This window comes from Lathyrus oleraceus, chromosome 4 (assembly GCF_024323335.1).
Source record: "Lathyrus oleraceus cultivar Zhongwan6 chromosome 4, CAAS_Psat_ZW6_1.0, whole genome shotgun sequence".
In the NCBI taxonomy this organism is placed as follows: Eukaryota; Viridiplantae; Streptophyta; class Magnoliopsida; order Fabales; family Fabaceae; genus Lathyrus; species Lathyrus oleraceus.
Genome location: NC_066582.1, coordinates 181,834,364 through 181,855,548, shown reverse-complemented (window position 1 = coordinate 181,855,548; position 21,185 = coordinate 181,834,364). Strand labels below are relative to the sequence as shown.

At 39.6% G+C, this 21,185-nt stretch overlaps 1 protein-coding gene across 1 annotated transcript; it reads right to left on the bottom strand.

Moving 5' to 3' along the window:
• Nucleotides 1–2,648: 2,648 nt before the first annotated feature.
• LOC127136596 (uncharacterized) lies at nucleotides 2,649–10,381 on the bottom strand. Its single transcript, XM_051063136.1, has 3 exons — nucleotides 10,046–10,381; nucleotides 4,353–4,408; nucleotides 2,649–4,233 (listed from the first exon to the last, which is right to left on the bottom strand). The coding sequence occupies exons 1-3, from the start codon at nucleotides 10,379–10,381 to the stop codon at nucleotides 2,649–2,651; spliced, it is 1,977 nt and encodes a 658-aa protein (XP_050919093.1).
• Nucleotides 10,382–21,185: the final 10,804 nt, after the last annotated feature.

Sequence of the window (21,185 nt, the reverse complement as noted above, 5' to 3'; positions counted from 1 at the left end):
GGTTTACCTTCAGTTTCTTCTTCAATCGTTGACAGTAGGCAGGCTCATCTCTTTGCTATATTCGAATAACTAGAGCTTCATTACAGAATCTGACTTGGTACATTGATGCTAATGTTTCCAAAGCGTCAGCCACTTGATTTTCTACTCTTGGGATGTGATGAAAAGTGATACCGTCAAAGTATTTAATCAGTTGTACAACATGAGCACGATATGGGATTAACTTTGCATCATGGGTCTCCCATTCACCTTTGACCTGATAGATCACCAAGGCTGAGTCTCCATACACCTCCAGGATCTTGATTCGGAGATCAATTGCGGCTTCAATACCAAGGATACAAGCTTCATACTCCGTGACATTATTCGTACAATCAAAGCACAATCTTGTTATGAAAAGGGTAAAGCCACCATTTGGATTCATCAAAACAGCTCCCACACCATGACCACTGTAATTGGAGGAACCATCGAACCCGAGCTTCCATCGAGATCCTGGTTCTGGTCCTTCATCTGGGCCTGGGATCTCACAATCCTCTATTACCATTATATCCTCATTGGGGAAATCAAACTTCAATGGCTGATAGTCTTCAACTGTTGGTGAGCGAGATACTCTGCTAAAACACTTCCCTTGATTGCTTTCTAGGTTACATACTGGATGTAGTATTCTGACAAGAGCATCTGCCAATAGGCAAGTCTTCCAGTTAAGGCGGGTTTCTCAAAGATATACTTTATTGGATCCATTTTTGAGATCAACAAAGTAGTATGACAAATCATATACTACCTCAAACGACGAGCGGCTCATGCTAGCGCGCAACAAGTTTTCTCCAAAAGCGAATATCGACTTTCACAATGAGTAAACTTTTTGCTCAGATAGTAAATAGCATGTTCTTTTCGACCAGTTTCGTCATCTTGCCCCAGCACGCATCTCATTGACCCTTCGAGCACAGTCATATACATGATTAACGGCTTCCCTAGGATAGGTGAAATCAAAATAGAAGGCTCTTGCAAATATTGACGAATCTTCTCAAAAGCACTTTGACAATCAGAATTCCATTCAACATCTTGATCTTTTCAAAGAAATTTGAAGATAGGCTCGCACGTGGCAGTCATATGTGAAATAAACCTTGAGATGTAATTCAAACGTCCAAGGAAACCTCTAACTTCTCGCTCAGTGCGTGGAGCAGGCATTTCTTGTATAGCTCGAACCTTTTCAGGTTCCACCTCAATTCCTCGTTGACTAATGATGAAACCAAGCAACTTCCCTGAACAGGCACCAAATGTGCATTTTACAGGGTTTAATCGTAGTCTAAACTTTCTGAGGAGTTCAAACAACTTCTTCAGATGGTCCATATGATCTTCTTCATTCTAAGATTTAGCAATCATGTCATCAACATAGACCTCTATCTCCTTGTGCATCATATCATGGAAAAGAGTGACCATAGCTCTTTGGTAAGTTGCCCCGACATTTTTGAGACAGAAAGGCATCACCTTGTAGCAAAACGTGCCCCAAGGGGTAATAAAAGTGGTCTTCTCCATGTCATCTGGAGCCATCTTGATTTGATTGTATCCAGAAAATCCATCCATAAATGAGAATACAGCAAAACTCGCAGTGTTATCTACCAAAGTATCAATATGTGGTAGAGGAAAACCGTCCTTTGGACTAGCTTTGTTTAGATCCCTATAGTCAACACACATACTCACCTTTCCATCCTTTTTAGGCACAGGTACAATATTAGCTACCCACTGTGGGTACTTCTCCGCTATGAGGAAACCAACGTCAAACTGTCGCTTGACTTATTCACGAATCATCAGATCCATATCTGGTCTTGTTCTTCGGAGTTTCTGTTTTACTAGCGGGCAACCTGGCTGAAGCGACAACTTGTGTTCAACGATGTCGGTGTACAGGCCTAGCATATCCTGATATGACCATGCAAATACATCCACATATTCTTGCAGCAACTTGACCAATCTCTCTTTGACGCTTTCTTCAAGTGTGGTGCCGACCTTGACTTCTTTCTTCTCTTCCTCTGTGCCAAGGTTGATGTTTCCACTCGTTCTTCATGTGGCTGAAGGGCTTTGGACTCGTGCTCGAGCAACCTTTCCAATTCGTCGGGGATTTAACAATCTTCCTCACCCTCTTCTCCCTCTTGGTAGATAGGGGAGTCAAAGTTATGAGAAGGAGTAGAGTCATTGGATTCAACGGGGTTATCATTTATTCTGCGTGTTTGAATGATTGATTTTTTAGAAAAGTAAAAATAAAAGATGCACAAATGAAAAGTTTTTTTTTGTTCGAAAAGATTTCCATTTTCTTAAGAGAAAGCAAATAAATGAATAATAAGAATTTTAACAAAATGCCTTTTATTCACTGATAATGATTACTTGAAAATGAAAAAGGGGCCCTACAACACGATCCATTAGCATTGGGCAGAGCTAAGGATTTGAAAGGAAAACAACAATCATTACTTTGACAAAGGAAAAATTCCAGGGATCTCGACCGCCTTCCAATTGTTCAAAGTTGTCTCACACCGGTAAACCTAACATAGCTCATCTTCATCTTCGGTGTTGCCTTCAATTGCGTTGACCTGATCTCCATGGATGAATCCTGTACTGAGGAATACTTCCTGGATGCTTTGGGTGTTATCCTTTGCAGGGACTCAGGCTCCTTTCGCAGCGGAAGGCACATATCCCAGACCAAAGCGATCATGCTTCTCACGAACATCAATAAGCTGACCCCAACCTTCAAGGTTTCCTCCTTCAATGTTAGACTTTACGCTTTTCAGAGAAGCAAAAGATGAACAAGATTTCCCAATAGGGTCCTTCATCTCCACAAAAGTGGCGTTGGCTATTTCAAGAGTTTGGAAAGAAGTTTCCAAAGCGTCCTCATCTGCCTCGATATACCTAAAGGATGAAAGGTGACTGACCACAAAGTCCTCCTCTCCATAAATGATGATCAATTGATTGTCCATCACGAACTTCATTTTCTGATGTAAAGTGGAGGTAACTGCCCCTATAGCATGAATCCAGGGACGCCCCAATAAGTAGCTATACATCGAATTAATATCCATGATTTGGAAATTAATCGGGAATATGTGAGGTCCAATCAATATGGGTAATTCTACCTCTCCAATCACGGTTCTCCGGGAACCATCAAAAGCTTTCACTATCAGGGCACTCAACTTCATAGCTGGTCCTTGATAAGATAACTTGGAGAGTGTTCTCTTTGGCATCACATTTAAAGAAGATCTGGTATCAACCAAAACTCTTACCAAAGCATCATATTTGCACTTCACTGAGATATGGAGAGCACGATTGTGATTTTTTCCATCTTCAGGTAATTCCTCTCCACTAAAGCTTAAAGTATTGCAAGCTGTGATGTTTACAACCACCCTACCAAACTGGACTACCATTATGCTTTGTGTTACATGAGCTTGGGCAAGCACCTTCAATAAAGCCTCCCTCTGGGCTTGGGAGTTCAATAATAGAGACAAAATAGAAATCTTAGATGGTGTTTGATGCAGCTGATCCACAACCTTGTAGTCACTACTCTTGATCAACTTCAAGAACTCACCAACATCTTCAGATTGGACCGCTTCAGGTTCTTTAGTAGGAGCTATAACTATAGATTCCTTGGCTAGAACTTGAGGAGTCACATTGAATTCAGGCGTATAGATTCGACCACTATGGGTCATTCTGCTCATTCCTACAATATTGGTGACATCCTCATTCACAGCTTCTGTCACTTCACCATCTGCACTTCCTCCAACGATCTTATCCACAATGGTAACCTCATATCTCCAAGGCACAACCTTGGTGCTTTCATACAGAAACAACGTAGGCATACAAATCTCAACAGGTGACAGATGACTATTCTCAGGCACCACTCTTCTACTATAGCAAGGGATTTCAACTAGTTCAGGTAAATTGAAACAAGGTTCAATTACCAACACATCTTCGTTATTTACAACACTAGAGATTTGAAACACTCCTTTATTCATCAAGTCTTGAATATTATCTCGTACCATCTGAAAGCCCCTTAGGTGTGTGGCACACTCTTCACAGCTGTCATGATAAACATCAATCAGGCCCGCTTCCACCAATCGGGCGTGGAATGCTGCCAAAGGAGTCTTGACATCATCAACCTTCTCAACCATAACATTATCATAGGAATCTTCAATTGCATTCACTGTAGGGTCTCCATGGGAAGGAAGAGGATTGTTCTTCACGTTTGGTCCCATATCCCTAAAAGATAGAATCTTTCTATCAATAAGTTCACGAACCGTATGCTTCAAAGCATAGCAACCCTCTAGGTCATGCTCGGGGCACCCTCATAAAAAGGACAATGTGCATTAGGGTTGTACCATGGAGGAAAATGATCAAGTGGAGGTCCCATAGGTCTAGGAACCACCAAACCTTTCTGCAATAGAGAGGGATAAAGATCAGTATATGACATTGGAATTGGATTGAAGGTTGCTCTATCCCCCTGCCTCTTGTTCTGATTCTGAGCATTTTGTCTTGGAGCTTGAGCTCTCGGCTATTGATAGACAGGAGCCGCTGGTGCTTACGGATAAACTGGGGGAACATGAGCACGTTGTTGAGCTGGAGTTGGTCGATAAACTGGAGGTGGTTGATAAGTCTGAGCGGGTTGTTGATTAAAGGTAGGCGTCACAACAGCTACGTATGGTTGCGGGGCATACTGACCGGGATACATAGGTTGATGATAGGGAAAAGGTTGTAGAACATATTGCTGTTGTGAGTGTCGCATTACGCGAAAAACCGGCGGGAGAACAAGAACAACAGAGCCGCCACCGTGCGTTATTTATCCCAAAAGAGGGAAAGGAAACGCTCGAAGTAAACCTGGGAAAAGACATGGTCTCGCGACCAAAGAGAATGGGATCGGGAGTCGGTTATGCGAAGGGAAGGTATTAGCACTCCTACGCATCCGTCGTACTCGACGGGATCCACGCACAATAGAAAGGAAAATGGTTGCTAAACACTGCTCAAACACACACACACTGGCTGAAAGAGACACAAGAAAACAGACAAGACTGACCCGGCAGGACATCGCATCCTGGGCCTACTTAGTCTATCAGGCATAGACATCAGAGTCGAAGTAGTTCGGACTGGGGAAACGACACATGCTCGCTAGGATATCGCATCCTATGCATACGTATCTCCTTGGACGAAGGAGAATCAGAGCATTCGTAGCTCGGCTGACACGCACGCAAACAAACACAGGCAAAGGCAAACGTGGAGCCTGAACGCCAATCACTGGACTTACATCAGCATCCGAACCAGAAAACACACACAGGAAACCAACTGCCAATCGCTGGACTTACGTCGGACTCCAACCAGAAAATGAGAAACGACTCACGCAAACAAAACAAAAAGGGCGAACGTGGAGCCCGAATGCCAATCACTGGACTTACATCATCATCTGAACCAAAACACACGCAGGGGTGGTTAAGACACAAAGGGTTGAAAAAAGAAAAAGGGCTGAAAGAGAAAAAAGGCGCCCGGAGAGATCAGCTCATCTCCTGCCTACGTACCTCATCTGGTATGAGGATCAGGGCGACGTAGTTCCCCTACGCAGGGAAAAAGGACTAGCCTAACCAGATAACAGAGGGAGACACAACACTAGGGAGACTACGACTCGAGCCTAGATGTTGTCATGCAAAGTCGTCCCTAAGTTAAGGTTTCTAGCTAACTTGCACAGGAAGCAAGCCTATCCTAAACATGACTTGCACAGGAAGCAAGCCACACCAAACCTAACTTGCACAGGAAGCAAGGGTCTCGATTGCAACTAGGGCAAGAGAAAGGGGAGGTCTCAATCGCAACGAGGGCGAGAGAAAAGAATTAGTGTTAGTTGTTAGTCAAACTCGACAAGACATCGCATCTCGTGCCTACGTATCTCATCTGGACATGAGAATCAGAGTTGCCGTAGTTCGGCTAAACTATTCCCGTTGGTTTGTGTTTTTTAAGTGGACAACGTCACTGCGCAATCTACCTGATGCTCGACCTTTGGAGACTTACTCATCTGTAGTAGAAGGAGTTAACGTATCCTTAAGAGGGGATGATGTTTGTTTGTGTTTTAGGAAAGCTCAAGCAAGAAAGGAAGTCCTATACGAAGGAACCGTGCTACCTTAATTGACATGCAAACGAGACTACGCGGAGTCTAACAAACCCAGGGGATACAATCACACCACACAAGCACATACAGCGTAAAATAAACACACCAACAAGGGGGCTCAAACATCAAGGCTAGGTTTTAGTCGAGGGGTCATATCAACCTCAACAAACAAACCTCTGGAATTGGGTAGATGTTGCTCTTAACCTTGCCATTGAGGGGCTAAGGTGAAGCAGATGAAAGGTGAGTGAAGATGAGACTTCACAGCTCTTATCCCTGGCCTGGGAGAGCTTAAGACAAGAATGTGTGGGTTCAGAAAGTGGGAACCCTTCTACACATTTGAAACTGACTCAACTGTACAATTGTACAAGATCTTGGGTTTGTATCTGCAATGCATCAACACAGTGGTGTGAGCAAAGCAGATGACACACAAAATAGCAGGGGATAGGTTGCATATCCCTTGGGTTCTGCCAATTGCCTCTTCACTTAGGAGGTCTTTGACTATGTACAGGGACAAAATTTAAACATACACAAACATTGCCTCTTAAGGAGGACTTCAGACAGTTGCCTGGCCAAGTAACAGGCCAGGTCTTCCAGACTACATGAAGATGAGAAATATACCTCAATGCAAATTGCTATTAAAGCAAAGCAAATCAAGTTCAAAGAACTAAGCAACTAATGGTACCTGAAATAGTCAAACAGATCAGTACACAATTCAAAAGCTAAAGCAAAGGAGGTAGGAATCAACAGTCAATACAATTAACAAATGTACAAAGCACAATGCTCAAGGCATGTGAGCCAAGCCACCTACAAAACACACAAGTTAGTCAATGATATTTAAGCAAGCTCAATCAAAAAGAAATGGTCTCATTGGTCATTTGTTGGTCAACCTGAAAACATGAACTCAAAGGTGAGTAACAGGACCACTAGGGCAAGCCTAGGGTCAAAAATGAATGAGAAAGTCAAAACAGCAAGCAATGTCCAATCAAAATCAAATTCAAACATTTAGGAAGCAAACCCAATTGGTTTCATGTTTATATCATGCATCATCATCATTTCATAAGCAAAAGAAGTCAAAGCATGGCAAATGAGAGCTCATAGGAGTCAACAGAAAGACTTGCATCAAAAGCAAACTCAAACATTTTCAAAAATCACCAAATAAATCATGATCAATCCTAACACATAGCATGGTAAGCATGTCAAATTTCATCTCATTTGGACAAGTGGAAGGCAGTCAATGAAAATCAGAAAGTCAAAACAATTTTGAACATGCTCAAGGAAGTCAACCAAACATGCATCAACTTGAAAAATTCATAAATCAGAGATGGCATATGATAAATGAATGGGACTAAAACCATGGCAAAGCTTAGGATGTCTAGTTATCTCATGTAAAATTTCATGTCCATCTAATAAAGTATGAGCATTTCACAAATGAAATGGCAACATGTATCACACAAAGTCAACATTTTGGTCAAACAGGGGAGAAAATCTCAAACAAATGGAAAATGCCATGAACAATTCCACAAAAAATCACATACAAACTAGACATATAAGAGTAGGTTCATGCAAAAAATCAATCCATTTGGAGGTCAATAGGAATCGCTATAAAAATCAACAAGTTGCACATCAATGGTGTGACACAAATTGTCACACCTTACTTCAAAAATTCACAACTCACAATCCAGAAATGAGAAATTCACAAACTCTACATCAAAATAAACATGAATGTGTCTAGTTTGTGCTCAAAAAGTTTCAAGTCCATAGGATAAGTCATGACCATTTCACAAAGGTTTTGGTAAAATGTGTGCAATATGGATGCATGTTACAAATCAATATGCCAAATAAAATCCAATGATCACAAAATTCTGGAAAAAATATGATAAAAAAGTAGAGATCATGGTGAAGATAATGCAAAAATTCCCATGAGAATTGGACTTAAAATGATGGAGATATGATTTTTCAAAGTTGTTGCATCAAATTGAAATAAAAATTGAAAAAAATAAATGGATTAAATGGATTTTAAAAAACCGGGAATGGCATATTTGTAATTCTGGGATTCACTTAACAAAACGCAGCCGTTTTGGCACGGCAAAGGGAATGTTCCCATTGGTCAGCATGGAGAAACAGTACCATGCACGTGGGTCTCAGATTTCTGGGCAAGGCAATGAACAAATCTAGGGTTTAATGAACAGTATGCATATTCATCTTCTCAAATTCGACTCAACCATAATTTTTTCCAGAAATCACAATTGGATACACAGAAATGATCAGCAAAGCATGACTAACATGAATCAATCATCAATTTTCACTAAAACATAACACAGCTCATGAATCGAGCAAGAACATGTTTCATCACCAAACTTCATTTCAACATAACTCAAGAAATAATCAACCATTTTCAAAAGTAAGACCATCACAAAGCTCAGCATGGAGAGACCTTTCTAAAGCATGTATTGATTTGATGAAATAAGGAGATCGAAAATTTACCAGTTCTGAAGTGCAGTGTGGATTCAGTTGTTATCTTGTGGTTTTGGCTTGAAACAGATGCAGACTCATGCTCCAAATGATGAATGGTGAAGATGCTTGGGCTTGAAACAGCTTGAAATGACTTCAACCACACTTTGCCATTGATGATGCCTTGGAAAACAGTCGGGCAAATGAGCTTACAGTTGTGGAATGATGGTGGAAACAAGCTCACAATGGTGTATGGATGTTGTTTTAGGCAAGGCAATGTCAATTTCTTTGAGTTTTTTTTTCACAGATTTTGAAAATGGCCAAAGATGAAGTTTTGAGAGAGTGAGAGAAATCTCTTCTTTCTGTGGCTGCTAGGGCTACCAAATGATCAGAAAAATGTTAATATACTTCTGTTTAAGCTTGGATTAGTGTATGCTAAACATGTTTTGCTTTAATGAGCCAAATTGCTAAGTTGCCAAATTTGTCCATATGGGATGATGCATAAGCAAAGGCCACGAATTTGGGCTTGCAACAAGTCAAAAATAATGTATCTGAACATATTTGGATGGCACAATTGGTTAGAAATGCTTAAATCAAAAAGTCACTTTTCAACCTTACTTGAAAATAAATCAATCAAGTTAAAAAATGCCATTTTGATCCATAGAGTTTTGGTACATGAAAGTTACATTTTTGGAAAGAGGAGGTTAAATATGACTTGTTGGAAAAAACCTCACCAAAATTGGCCAAATGGTTTGAGAGATATGGCCTTTTGAAGTTCAAGAAATTTTGAAAATGAATTGATCATATCTTGCCAACCATACATGGGAATTGAGAGTTCTTGGACTTTTTAGAAATGGGAGAACAAGATCTTCAACTTTCATGTTGGGAAAAAATTCATTTGAAGCTTGTATCATGATGTAAGTTTGGGATCAAGAAGTTTCCATTTTTGGCAGTTAAAATTACAGGTCCAGTTTCTATTTTTGGAAATTTCTGATTTGGCTTCAAATTCTTCAATGATGATGTTTGACATGATATATGAGGCCTATTTAGACATGAATAAGCTCTCTCAAACCAAATCCATCCATCAAATCCATAAAATCAATCACAGTTGACCAAGTTTGACTTTTTAGGGTTTCTGACTGATTGTGCATGGACTGATGACCTCTGAGCATCCAATCTTTGACTTAAACACTTCAAATGGATCCCCAAGTCATGTGAACATGTTGGAACAAACCTAGGGCCTTGGCTCGATGAAAAACACACTTGCTTGCTTGGTTGACTGATCTCCTGATCAGTTTGACCTAATTCTCCTGATGATCTTGCACTTGAGGCAGATGGGACAATGCAATGCTATGCAGTGGACCATGTTATGCTATGACCTAATATGAGAATGTATGTACAATGATAGGTGCAAATTTGAGGTGCTACAGTGAGCTCCTAGAATTGGGAGAATCCCAAGGAAGAACTTCCAACCATCTTCTCATAGAATTGGGGTTGGACAGTGTCGATGAATAACTCAGCAAGTTCCTTTTCGGCAAGAGGTGGTTCAACTTGAGAAGCCATTTCCCTCCATCTCTGAGCATACTCCTTAAAGGATTCTTTGTCATGCTGAAACATACTTTGCAGTTGTCTCCTATCAGGAGCCATGTCCATGTTGTATTTGTAGTGTTTGATGAAGGCGTCTGATAGGTCTTGGAAGCATCTGATCCTACTATGATCCAGACTCAAATACCATTTGGAAGGAGCCCCACTAAAGCTATCTTGGAAATAGTGGATCATCAGCTTGTCATCTTCCACGTGAGCAGCCATTTTATGGTAACACATGATGAGATGGATTTTTGGGCAAGTATGCCCCTTGTATTTGTCAAAATCCGGAGTTTTGAACTTAGTCGGAATTACCAACCCAGATACAAGGCACATTTCTTTGGAAGCAAAACCAAAGACGTGGTCTCCTTCTAATGCTCAGAACTTCTTCTCAAGGAGTTACATGTTCTCCTTCACTTCTCTGAAATCTTTAAATCTTACTTCATCACCACTAACATTTGAGTCGACGGTCTAATACATGTGATGTTGATCTTCAAAATGCGGAACATGCCTAGCATAGGCAGCTGGTGGAGCAACAGTGTGGACGACTGGGCGTGCATCGGTGTAAACTGGAAATGGCACAACTTGTTGGACAGATTGCCCCATGTCGTGCACTACTTCCGCTCGAGGGATGAAGTCGTAAGGTAACCCATATGGAGGTAGGGTTGAAGGAAAAGACCTCTGAAGTTGGACTTCAACTGCTAGGCCTGTGATCTCCGAAATCACGGTCGCTTGTGGAGCTTCAAATTTGAAGGTCAAAGCTTGGAGCATTTCTCTTATCTGGGACATGCCCCCCTTGATTTCATCTAATTCAGCTCTAACTCGGGCACTTTCTTGCTCTTGTTCAGCCATCCTTTGTCTTGCTCAGGCGCGAGTATTGTACGGGTGTTGAAGATTCAGCGTGAAACTGGAGGAAGAAAGGACGGAGTAAGACTCTATTTTGAAAATGTATGAATGTGTGTATGCATGCATTTTGTTTGCAAAACTCTTGGTTAGTTTTAGTTATTCATTTCAGAAATGCCATAACATTTGTTCGCAAGTATGTAAAGAAATAAAGTAATAAAACACAATAAAATGAATCCCAAAAGCGATTTTCATTAATTTAGAACAAACTTCAAATACAAACAAAATGCCTACGACATACGGGCTTTCCGAACCGTAGCAGCGTCGCTAGTCAACCCTTCCAACATCATCTTACAAAATTTAATGAAATTAAAAACTTGATGCAGAGTGTTCTCTAGACACATGCACCAATCGGCTTCTTGCAATTTCTCAGGTAACTCTTGCATGATGGAATTTGCGAATTTGGACAGCCTTAGAAATTTGCCCTTCCACTCAGTGTAAAGTCCTTGGAGGTCTTGAATGATGCACAAGTCTTCAGCCTTGGTCACCTCTATGTCCCTATAGAGGTTTCTCTAGTATCTGCATGCACTCAACAACATCAGATAAGCAACATCCTGATCCATACCCTCGAGTGCCTGGATCCTAGCATTGGCTTATTCCAATTGATAGTTCAAACGTGTACAAACCCCTTCTGACTCTTCATTCCTCAACTTCTCACGTCCCAAGCATCCTTGTACTTCTAAATGGTGTTCTCAAGTTCACGAGTACGAATCTCAGAAATCAGTCGTGCTTCCCTCTTCACTTCAAAAGTCAACTCCAGAGTTTTGTTAAGCTTTTGGATCTGGAGTATAGCTTTATCCAACTCTTCCTCCTTCGTCTTGAACACAAATTTAGTACTGTAGAGCGCTTGTCCAAACTTTTCTCTCCTTTCCTAGACTCCCTGGCCCTTTTGTTGGAAATTTCAAGTTCTTCATCCTTCTTATGTTGACTATCTTTCAAATTTCCATTCTCTACCGAGACTCGGCTGAGCTTAACCCTCAAGTCAGTATTCTCCAATTCCATCTCCTTAATATAGGCATTAAGCTTCTCCATATCTTCAGGTAATATGGGTTCAGGCTCAGGAACCAATGGATAGATAGAAGGATCAAATGGAAAAGGGAGTTTAACCATCTGAACCCTCTCTCTCACCCAACAAGTATAAGGCTCTCGAGCGCTGACATTTCTCTTACCTAATTATTTACCCTTTCTGATAATCGCTTACCATGACCTCTTGATCTTCTTCACCATGGGGTGATCTACTTCAGCACTGTGCAAGATGAAAGGCTCTAAGGCTTCAGCTTTTGGAGGGTCCTTCATAGGGTAACCATGTTGCCTCAAAGATAACACGGGGTTGTAGTTGATACAACCCTTCATTCCTATCAAAGGTACATTGGGGAAGTCTCCAATGATGACAATGACATCCTCAGTTTCCCAATCCCTAATATACCACTTAACATGATTGGAGGTGAGAGAAGCTAACTTCTGAGAGGGCTTGAGTTCCTTTGAGACAAAAGGGCCTTCTTCGGGCATATTAGATCTAAACCAAACATGCAACAATTGTGCACCACATAAAATGGTTCCTCTCATCTTCTCATGACGATCATGGAGAGCATAGTGGAGGTCCGCTAGGAGGAATGGTACAGGGTTACCAGAGAGAAAGATCCTCACAGCCAGATTGTCCACAAAGTGGTCAATATTTGGGAAGAGAACTATCCCATATACCAACATAGCTAACACAACATAGAAAGCTTTCCAATTCTCCTCTTTTTCCATCTTCTTAGCTTTATCTTCCATGAACTTCCTAGAAAAACCCTTGAAGGCTCCCTTCACATCCCAATTGTCCATGACTTCAGAAACCTTCAAACCCAAAGCTAAAGTTATCCTCTTGGGAGGAATAACTTCATCAAACTTAGGAAATGGATTATAATCCTCCAAATTTCGGCCTACAATCCTCTAAAACTCCTCTAAGGTAGGAACCAACTGGAAATCATAAAATGTGAAACAACGTAGCGGTGGATCATAGAACTGAGCAATAGTCACCGCACTCATCATGTCCATCTTCTTATTTAAGATGTCCAGAATTCTTCCATTGTCTTGCACAAAGTTGTTGAGTTTGATTGGTGTTACTTTGGCACTCAACTTCTGCAGGCTGGCAAGGTCCACTTTCTTGTATCTGAACTGAAAAGTGCTTCTTCTCTCAGGATTCATTTTGCTAATAAGTCTTAAATTCCTGAAACAATGTGAAACAAACTAAGAGTTTTTCTTTTTATTCATATGCAATGAATGGATGGATGCAATGTTTTGGTACATGTTCAAAGGTCCGAGATGTGGATAAATCTGATTACTTTCCAAAATGAGGTTCTCACTGGGTATGATCTAGGTTTTTGTTACAAAGGACCCTGTAAGACCCCAATTTTGACCCTAAGATCCCTCATGGCATCATAACATTGCATTCACATTGCCTCAAGGATCATAAGCATCTTGGCTCCTTACCTTTGGGTGGGACCTCTTGTGAGTTGGTTTGAGATCACCAAGCATGCTTGAATTGTATATCATTGCTTTTCTCATTTTTATTCACTAACCAAAAGCACAAAAATATGTCACTAACATCTCTTGTTTGTAGCTTGAGCAGTCACAAGGTCTAAAGCTTCTAGGAGATCCTATGTGCATTGATATGGTCAAGAGAAGATGAAAGCAAGCATGGTTATGGTTCTCAAAGCTCTCATCCATCAAATATGCCTCCCAAGTATCTCAACTCATCATTTTGATTAAAGCAAATCAAAGGGTTTGAGGCTTATTTCCCAAGGAAACCCTAATTCATATGTTCATCAATTGTGCCTTGCTCATGAAGCAACCTCAACCCATGGTCAAGTACAATCAAGGGAAGTTCTTTAATTCATCATTTCATGCATATTTTAACTTATTTGAGTGTCCTCAATCATCAATTCATCAAGATATGAGGTTTGGACTTGAGTAGTTGATCAGTCAATTCATCTGACTATTTTGAAATGCACTGAGACCTAACATTTTAGGTGTTTGTCAAATGGAGATGACCCCAAGACCAAAATTGTTCTTAAGGAAAATATGAACAACTTTCATGTTCATAAAAAATTGATTTGAAGCATGGAAGGTCATCATCTATTCCAAGACATTATAGGTCATTTTGACTGAAACCCTAATTTTGGGTCAACTTCCCAAGGAGATAACTCATTCATTTTTCGTGATTTTGAGGTGGGATCAAATTAATTGGAAAGATTAAGATGTCTACTTAAAATGTTATGTTGAGCAAAATTCCAAAATCTCAAACGAAATACATGTGATAATACAAAACATTATAGGTCACTTTGGACCAAATGCATTGAAATGTGAAAAAGTCCAACTTCAAGTGCCCATAACTTCTTCATCAAAAATCCAAATGATGCAAACTTTAAGTCCAAATTGATTTCCTTGAAAATATCTACAATGTTCATGTTGAAGATGTTGTCATTTGGAACTTGCATCATTGAGATAGAAGGGCTTGAACTTTGGCCAATTTTGAAAATTTCACATATGCATGTTTTGCACCCTACACTTCAACTTCAATTTTCATTAATTTCCAAGGCCCAAATGGAGTTTTGATCAACATGACATTTGTTCCTTATGCAACAAGCTTTCCAACCATTTCCCATAAGGCTATGTTTCAATTTTGCAAGCATCATTTTCGAAGAGGGGAACTTTTTAGTGCATTTTTGGAAACTTGATTCAATTGCCATGCATGATCCAAATACATCTCATCTGCACGTCCAAAAAATATTTGGTGATGTTTAGCTTGCCATTCCAATCAGAATTGGGCCCTCCATGCGCTTGTACAGACCCATGCATGGAGGCCCTCTTCACTCATGCACACGATTTTGCTCATGCTTGCAGCTCCCTTCATCTATAAATACAATGCCTTGGCCTCTCATTTCTTCATCCTTAAGGCGCCCCAACTGCTGCTGGACTCAAAACTCAACCCTCACTAAAGGAACTTGTAATACCCCAATATTTACCCTTCATTTTTTCTGGAAGCATGGGATTATGTTTTACACTTCATTAGCATCATATTAGGTCATACTCATTGCATACTGCATTAGTGACATGGAGATCAGGTTTTGATCGACCACTCCTTAACAGAAGGAGCCCACACAAAGCAAGATTGAGAATTGGACTTCATTTTCTAAGTATACAAGTCTCAAGGGTCTCAGGGGGGTCCAAGTATCTTATTATTGTCCTCAGTTCATCAGTGAAGGATTCAAAGCTATCATAGTGTTCATCTAGATTTAATCAGAAATTAGGGTTTCATGGCTACCTGCAACAGGAAATGTTTGGTTGGAAGTAGAGGAGCTCATCCATGTTATGATTAGAGAGGCATCTTGGCCTAGGAAGATTCACAATTATCTCAGAAAGATCCATTGGCAATCAGTGCAATCAGTTCTTGATCATTTTGCCCTAAAACTAGGGTTTGGTATAAAATTAGTTTATTTCTGATTCTTTGGGTGAAACTCTTTTCCATGGCCCTCCATATGTCCACAAGGGTCTACATATAAAAAATCAGCTCTTTATTTGAGCTAGAAGATCTTCAATTGATCAATGGAATCGAGAATCAGACAGTTTGGGAAAAGTCAACTGTGGGGCCAGAAAAGTCAACTCCTGACATTTTGAGAGTGGAATCTCAAATTACATGCCTAGGGGATCCTAAATGTGAGATTTGATCAAGGTTGGATCATGGATTCATCATTTAATCAGGAATTGGAAAAGTTACTTAATTTGGAAATGGTTGACTTTCCATTTAGGGCAAGTTTTCACGATCGTTGCACTCACTTTAAGCCCATTTTGCATCAACATAAAAGCTCCATTTGAAAATTTCTCCAACATGAAAGTTGTTCCTATTGTTCCAATATTTCTAGAGATATAAATATTTCTCCATTTGGATTAGAATTGAGAAAGTTATGCTTAGTCAAAGTGAGACATTTTTTTAGGACACTTAGAAAAATTTCTAAGTCCAAAATCCTCAAAATTTGTCAAGACTTCTTCGTCAGTTTTCTTGCACTTCAAGGAATTATTTGAAAATATTTTATTCACAACAATTGTACCTTGCCATGTCCTCTTTAACATCCTTTTGGAATCATCTCATTTGGATCCATGGTTTGAGAGATACATTCATTTAAAGTGGACACCATGACTTGATTTTCTAGGCAGATTTTGGGTCTGGCTGGCCCAATCAGATTTTCTAAGCATGCTGCACAAACCAGTCACGTTTTTTTACCTCTTTTGGCCATGCATTGGACATCCATTCACTTAAGTTTGCCCCAAAATAACAACATTTTACACCTCACTTCACACTTTTATTCTTATGGATAAATCACTTATTAAAAAGCCCATGAGAACACCTAATCCACCCTATTTAAGAAGTTGAAACCCTAACCCTAAAGGAGCATTGGAATTTCGTGGCAAGGAGGCAAAGCTTCATCACATATCAGATTCCATTCCACTTCTATTTTCCATTAGGTAATCATCTCTTCCATGGCCATGTTTTGATATATCTGCACTTGCTTACCATGTTCATCACCATTAATCCTTCCATTTTCATATTTCTTTTTCTTATATAAAATATTTTCTTCGTCAATAAAATTACCCAAAAATATTTTTCACTTTTCTTAACGTTTTATTTAATTTTATATAATTTTTATTTTCGTATTTTTTTATATTAATATTTTATTTTAATTATTTATTCTAACTGGTCCATTTTAACACACTTTTTTTATTGATTTTATTTTTATGACTTAAAATTATTGTTAGCATTTGATTTTTGGGATGAAGGTTGACCACTATATCAATGGTCAAACTGACCTTTTGTTGGAATTTTATTTCAAATTTTCAATTTATTTTGGATTTATTTTTGACCTAGATTGGTTGGTGGACTTTTAATTTGACTTCTGTTTTATTTGAATTAATTCACGTACCAATTTTCGTTATTTTTAAAATAATTTTGGGGGATGATGATGTACCGACCCCATCTCATTTAGTTTAATTTTTCATAATTTTCTTGATTAATTTACTATTTATTCTTGATTTATTTCTAACCTAGTCTCATTAATTGACTTTTGGTTTGACCTTTGTTTTTTTTAATTAATTTATGTACCAATTTTCGTTATTTTTAAAATATTTTTTGGGGATGATGATGTCCTGACCCCACCTCATTTAGTTTAATTTTTCATAATTTTCTTGTGTAATTTACTATTTATTCTTGATTTATTTCTAACCTAGTCTTATTAATTGACTTTTGGTTTGACCTATGTTTTGTTTTAATTAATTCACGTGCCAATTTTCATTATTTTTAAAATAGTTTTGGGGGATGATGATGTCCTGACCCCACCTTATTTAGTTTAATTTTTCATAATTTTCTTGATTAATTTTCTATTTATTTGTTATTTTTTAAGTTGACTTGAATTTTTAGTTGACTTCTTTATGATCGATGTTTGACTTAGGGATTGCTTATGGCAATTGAAGAGATCTTTTGATCCTCCCTTGTTCATCTCATATGCCAGGTATTAGAGGCCTTTTACCTTGATTTTATTTGGTCCTTACCTCATTTCCTGATTAAATTATTCAGTGGACCCTTCGTGTGCATATTTTCATCTGTTTGATTCATCTGTTATCTTTTATACTTGTTTCTCTCATTCATGCTTTCTATTGCTTGATTATTTAACATGTTCGTACTTCCGTGCATTGTGTAAATGCTCCATTATTTGATTCTTTGGTTTGATTATATATTGTTTATTTATCTGATCTGATTGATAATTGTTCCCTACTTGTATGATGTATGAGGCATATATTCTTATTGTTTGTTTGCCATGAACACTCCCCATTCATAACAAATATACCCCTCTCCCATAAAGTGTATAATATTTATTTCTTTATTTCTTAAGTCACCTGTTAATACAAGAATTAAAACGAACATCTGATAACCATTTCAAAATAAGATCAAAAGCTCGATCCAACGTTGAGTAATCATTTTCAAAACGTAACAGAACTAGCACGCATTCATCCATCCTCTTGTAAGTCGATTGCCTCAGGCATCGCCATCTACCTGTAAGTCGATTGCCTCTGGCATCGCCATTTACCCTTATCCGTAACTCCTCTCCGCGCTCCATCCGTCGACTCTTGTTCCGTTTAGGTAGCACCCATTAGGTAGAACCCTTTGTATGATAACATAGGTAGAATCCCTTATTCCTTGCATGATAACATTAGGTAGATGTTCCCCTTTGTAAATCCTAACACATAGGTCCATATTGCATGACAACTCTATAGCAGAGCTTCCCCACTTTTAGACCTTCCGTGCATATCCGATCTTGTGGCATGTCAATCTGTTCTATTGCAAAGAGGTAACTGCCTAAGACTCGATTCAGCAAGCTGCGACACCTACTGCTAGGACGTTGAACACACTGCCCACCCTCCTTTGACACAACTGGTGTCCTCTTTTGTAAGTCCATATTCAGATGGAAATCCTTAACCCCTAGTTAGACGAACTACGTTTTGCTCTAATTCTCATTCCAGATGAGATACGTAGGCATAAGACGCGACGTCTTACCGAGCACACTTCTCTTTAACCCATAGGTAGTCGAGCTACGAAGACTCTAATTCTCATACTCAGATGAGATACATAGGCAGTGGATGCGACATCCTTGTGAGTCATTTTCTTTTAACCTTCCTTTTAGTAAATAATACTTTAGATATACCTACACCCTTTAGACTAGAACAACACTTATGAAAAGGGCTCCCTAGGAGTACCTAGGATGTTTTGGGTGCTTAAAACCTTCCCATTGCATAACCAACCCCCTTACCCAGATCTCTGACATTTTTACTAGTTTTTGATTCGATAAAACTTTTAGGTTTTTGTTCGCTTTCTAACCATTCCTTTGGATAAATAGAAGTGCGGTGGCGACTCGACTTGTATGGTTTACCTTGGATTTAGTCAATATCTCTAATGGTAACGAATACCCCGCTACCGAAAAGTGGCGACTCTACTGGGGAATATCATTTGCCTAGTGGGTTTTGCCTACTTTTCATATTTGTTGTATTGTATGGTATATTGCTTTGTGACATATTTTTGTGCAATTTGGAATTACTGTATTGTATGTAATGATTGAATTGTTTGAATATTAATTCCTTGTATGCTTGGTGATCTTCATGAGATGAGTTCTATACCCGAACTCGAGTGCACTTAGGATAGGAGAATGGCATAGTCTTGTTGACTTATGTGGAGTTATTCCTTAGCAAGTTGACTTGCAAGCCCATTCACTTGGTGGAGGTTATGTTGGGATCAATAATGTCACACGATTAGTCGTGGTTAGGCACTACTCTTTCCAATATATGCCTTAGAAGCCAAGGACCTTAGTTTACCACGCCCGTCTTGGCCTATTTTTAGGACGTAGTGTGAAGATCGTTCAAGTGTAAGATTTGATACGATTGTTACGCGATACTACACTCATAAGAGTCTCTCTTGAGAATATTTTTGGAATACGAGTAGTCGTTTATCCGATAATATCCGAAAGATGGGATGATGATTATGGGAACCTCTTGTAGAACATGATTGTCAGGTTTAACCATAGTACACTCCCTTTGGGTGGTTCTTAACCAAGACTCCATGCTCGCGACTCGCAACAAACCCTTGATTCGTGGTTGATCCGTTCTTGTGTATCCTTAATATCAATGGAACTTGGGTGTTGATAAGGTGTAAACCATAATCCACCAGAATGGATGATTGATATTAAGGATGACTTAATCCATCCCATGACCTTTGTGTGGTGTGATTTGCTTGATCCTTGAGTGAGATTGTTGCATCCATGCATTCATGCATTCATACACATCCATATCATCAACAATGAGAAAATTTTCAAGGAACTTAAGAGGTCTATTTGCAAATTTTCAGACATGGATAAGCAAAGAAGGAATACGAAGAAGTACAGTTTCAAACAACCCAACTTGAAAGAGTTAAGGAGTTTGACATCCTATGTATTAGATCCCTTGGAATTCAAGGCTCGTCATGGGAAACTTCAATCTATTCTGGCTACTCAAGTGGATGAAGGTCTAATGAGTGTGTTGGTGCAGTTCTATGATCCCTTGTACCGTTGCTTCACTTTTCCGGATTTCTAGCTTTTTCCCACGTTTGAGGAGTATGCCTATCTTGTGGGCATACCTCTCCTAGACCAGTTGCCGTTCAGTGGCTTGGAGAGAGTTCCTTCTTCTCAAGAGATTGTTGATTTGTTGCGTATAGATGAATCTATTATTGGTGCTCATATGACTACCAAAGGTGGAATTCAAGGTCTCCCGTCTGATTTCCTCATTGATCAAGCTACTATGTTTGGGAAGGCCATGAGTGAGGACGCCTTTGAGGCCATATTTGTACTTCTCATCTATGGGCTAGTGTTATTCCCCAACATCGACAAGTTTGTGGATGTGAATGCCATTAGGATTTTCTCTACTCTTAATCCCGTTCCTACTCTGTTGCGTGACACTTATTTCTCTTTGCATATGAGGAATGCAAAGGGAGGTGGTACCATTGTGTGCTGTTTGCCTCTGTTGTACAAGTGGTTTATTTCGCACTTGCCTCAGACGCTCGCCTTCAAGGAGAACAAAGGATGTCTACGGTGGTCCACGAGACTTATGTCTCTCACTAATGATGATATCTTTTGGTACAACCGTGTATATGATGGTGTGCAGATTATCGACTCTTGTGGTGAATTCTCTAATGTACCTCTTCTTGGTACATGTGGTGGAATTAACTACAACCCTATTTTGGCACGTTGTCAACTTGGGTTCCCCCTAAAGGATAAACCCAATAACATTCTGTTAGAGGGTGTGTTCTTTCAGGAGGGTAAAGATACCCAAGGCTTGAAGGGCAGGATGGTCCGCGCTTGGCGCAAGATCCATAAGAAAGGAAGGAAGGAGCTAGGACCGAAGAATTGTATCGCTTTGGAACCCTATACCTCTTGGGTTAGTAGGAGAGCTTCTGAGTACCTCATGCCTTATGAGTATCCAAGACCCACACGTTTGGTTGTGGCTGGGCCTTCAATCCTCCCTACCTCAAAAAGAAGGATGCTTTGATAGAGTTCCTTGAGCACCAGGT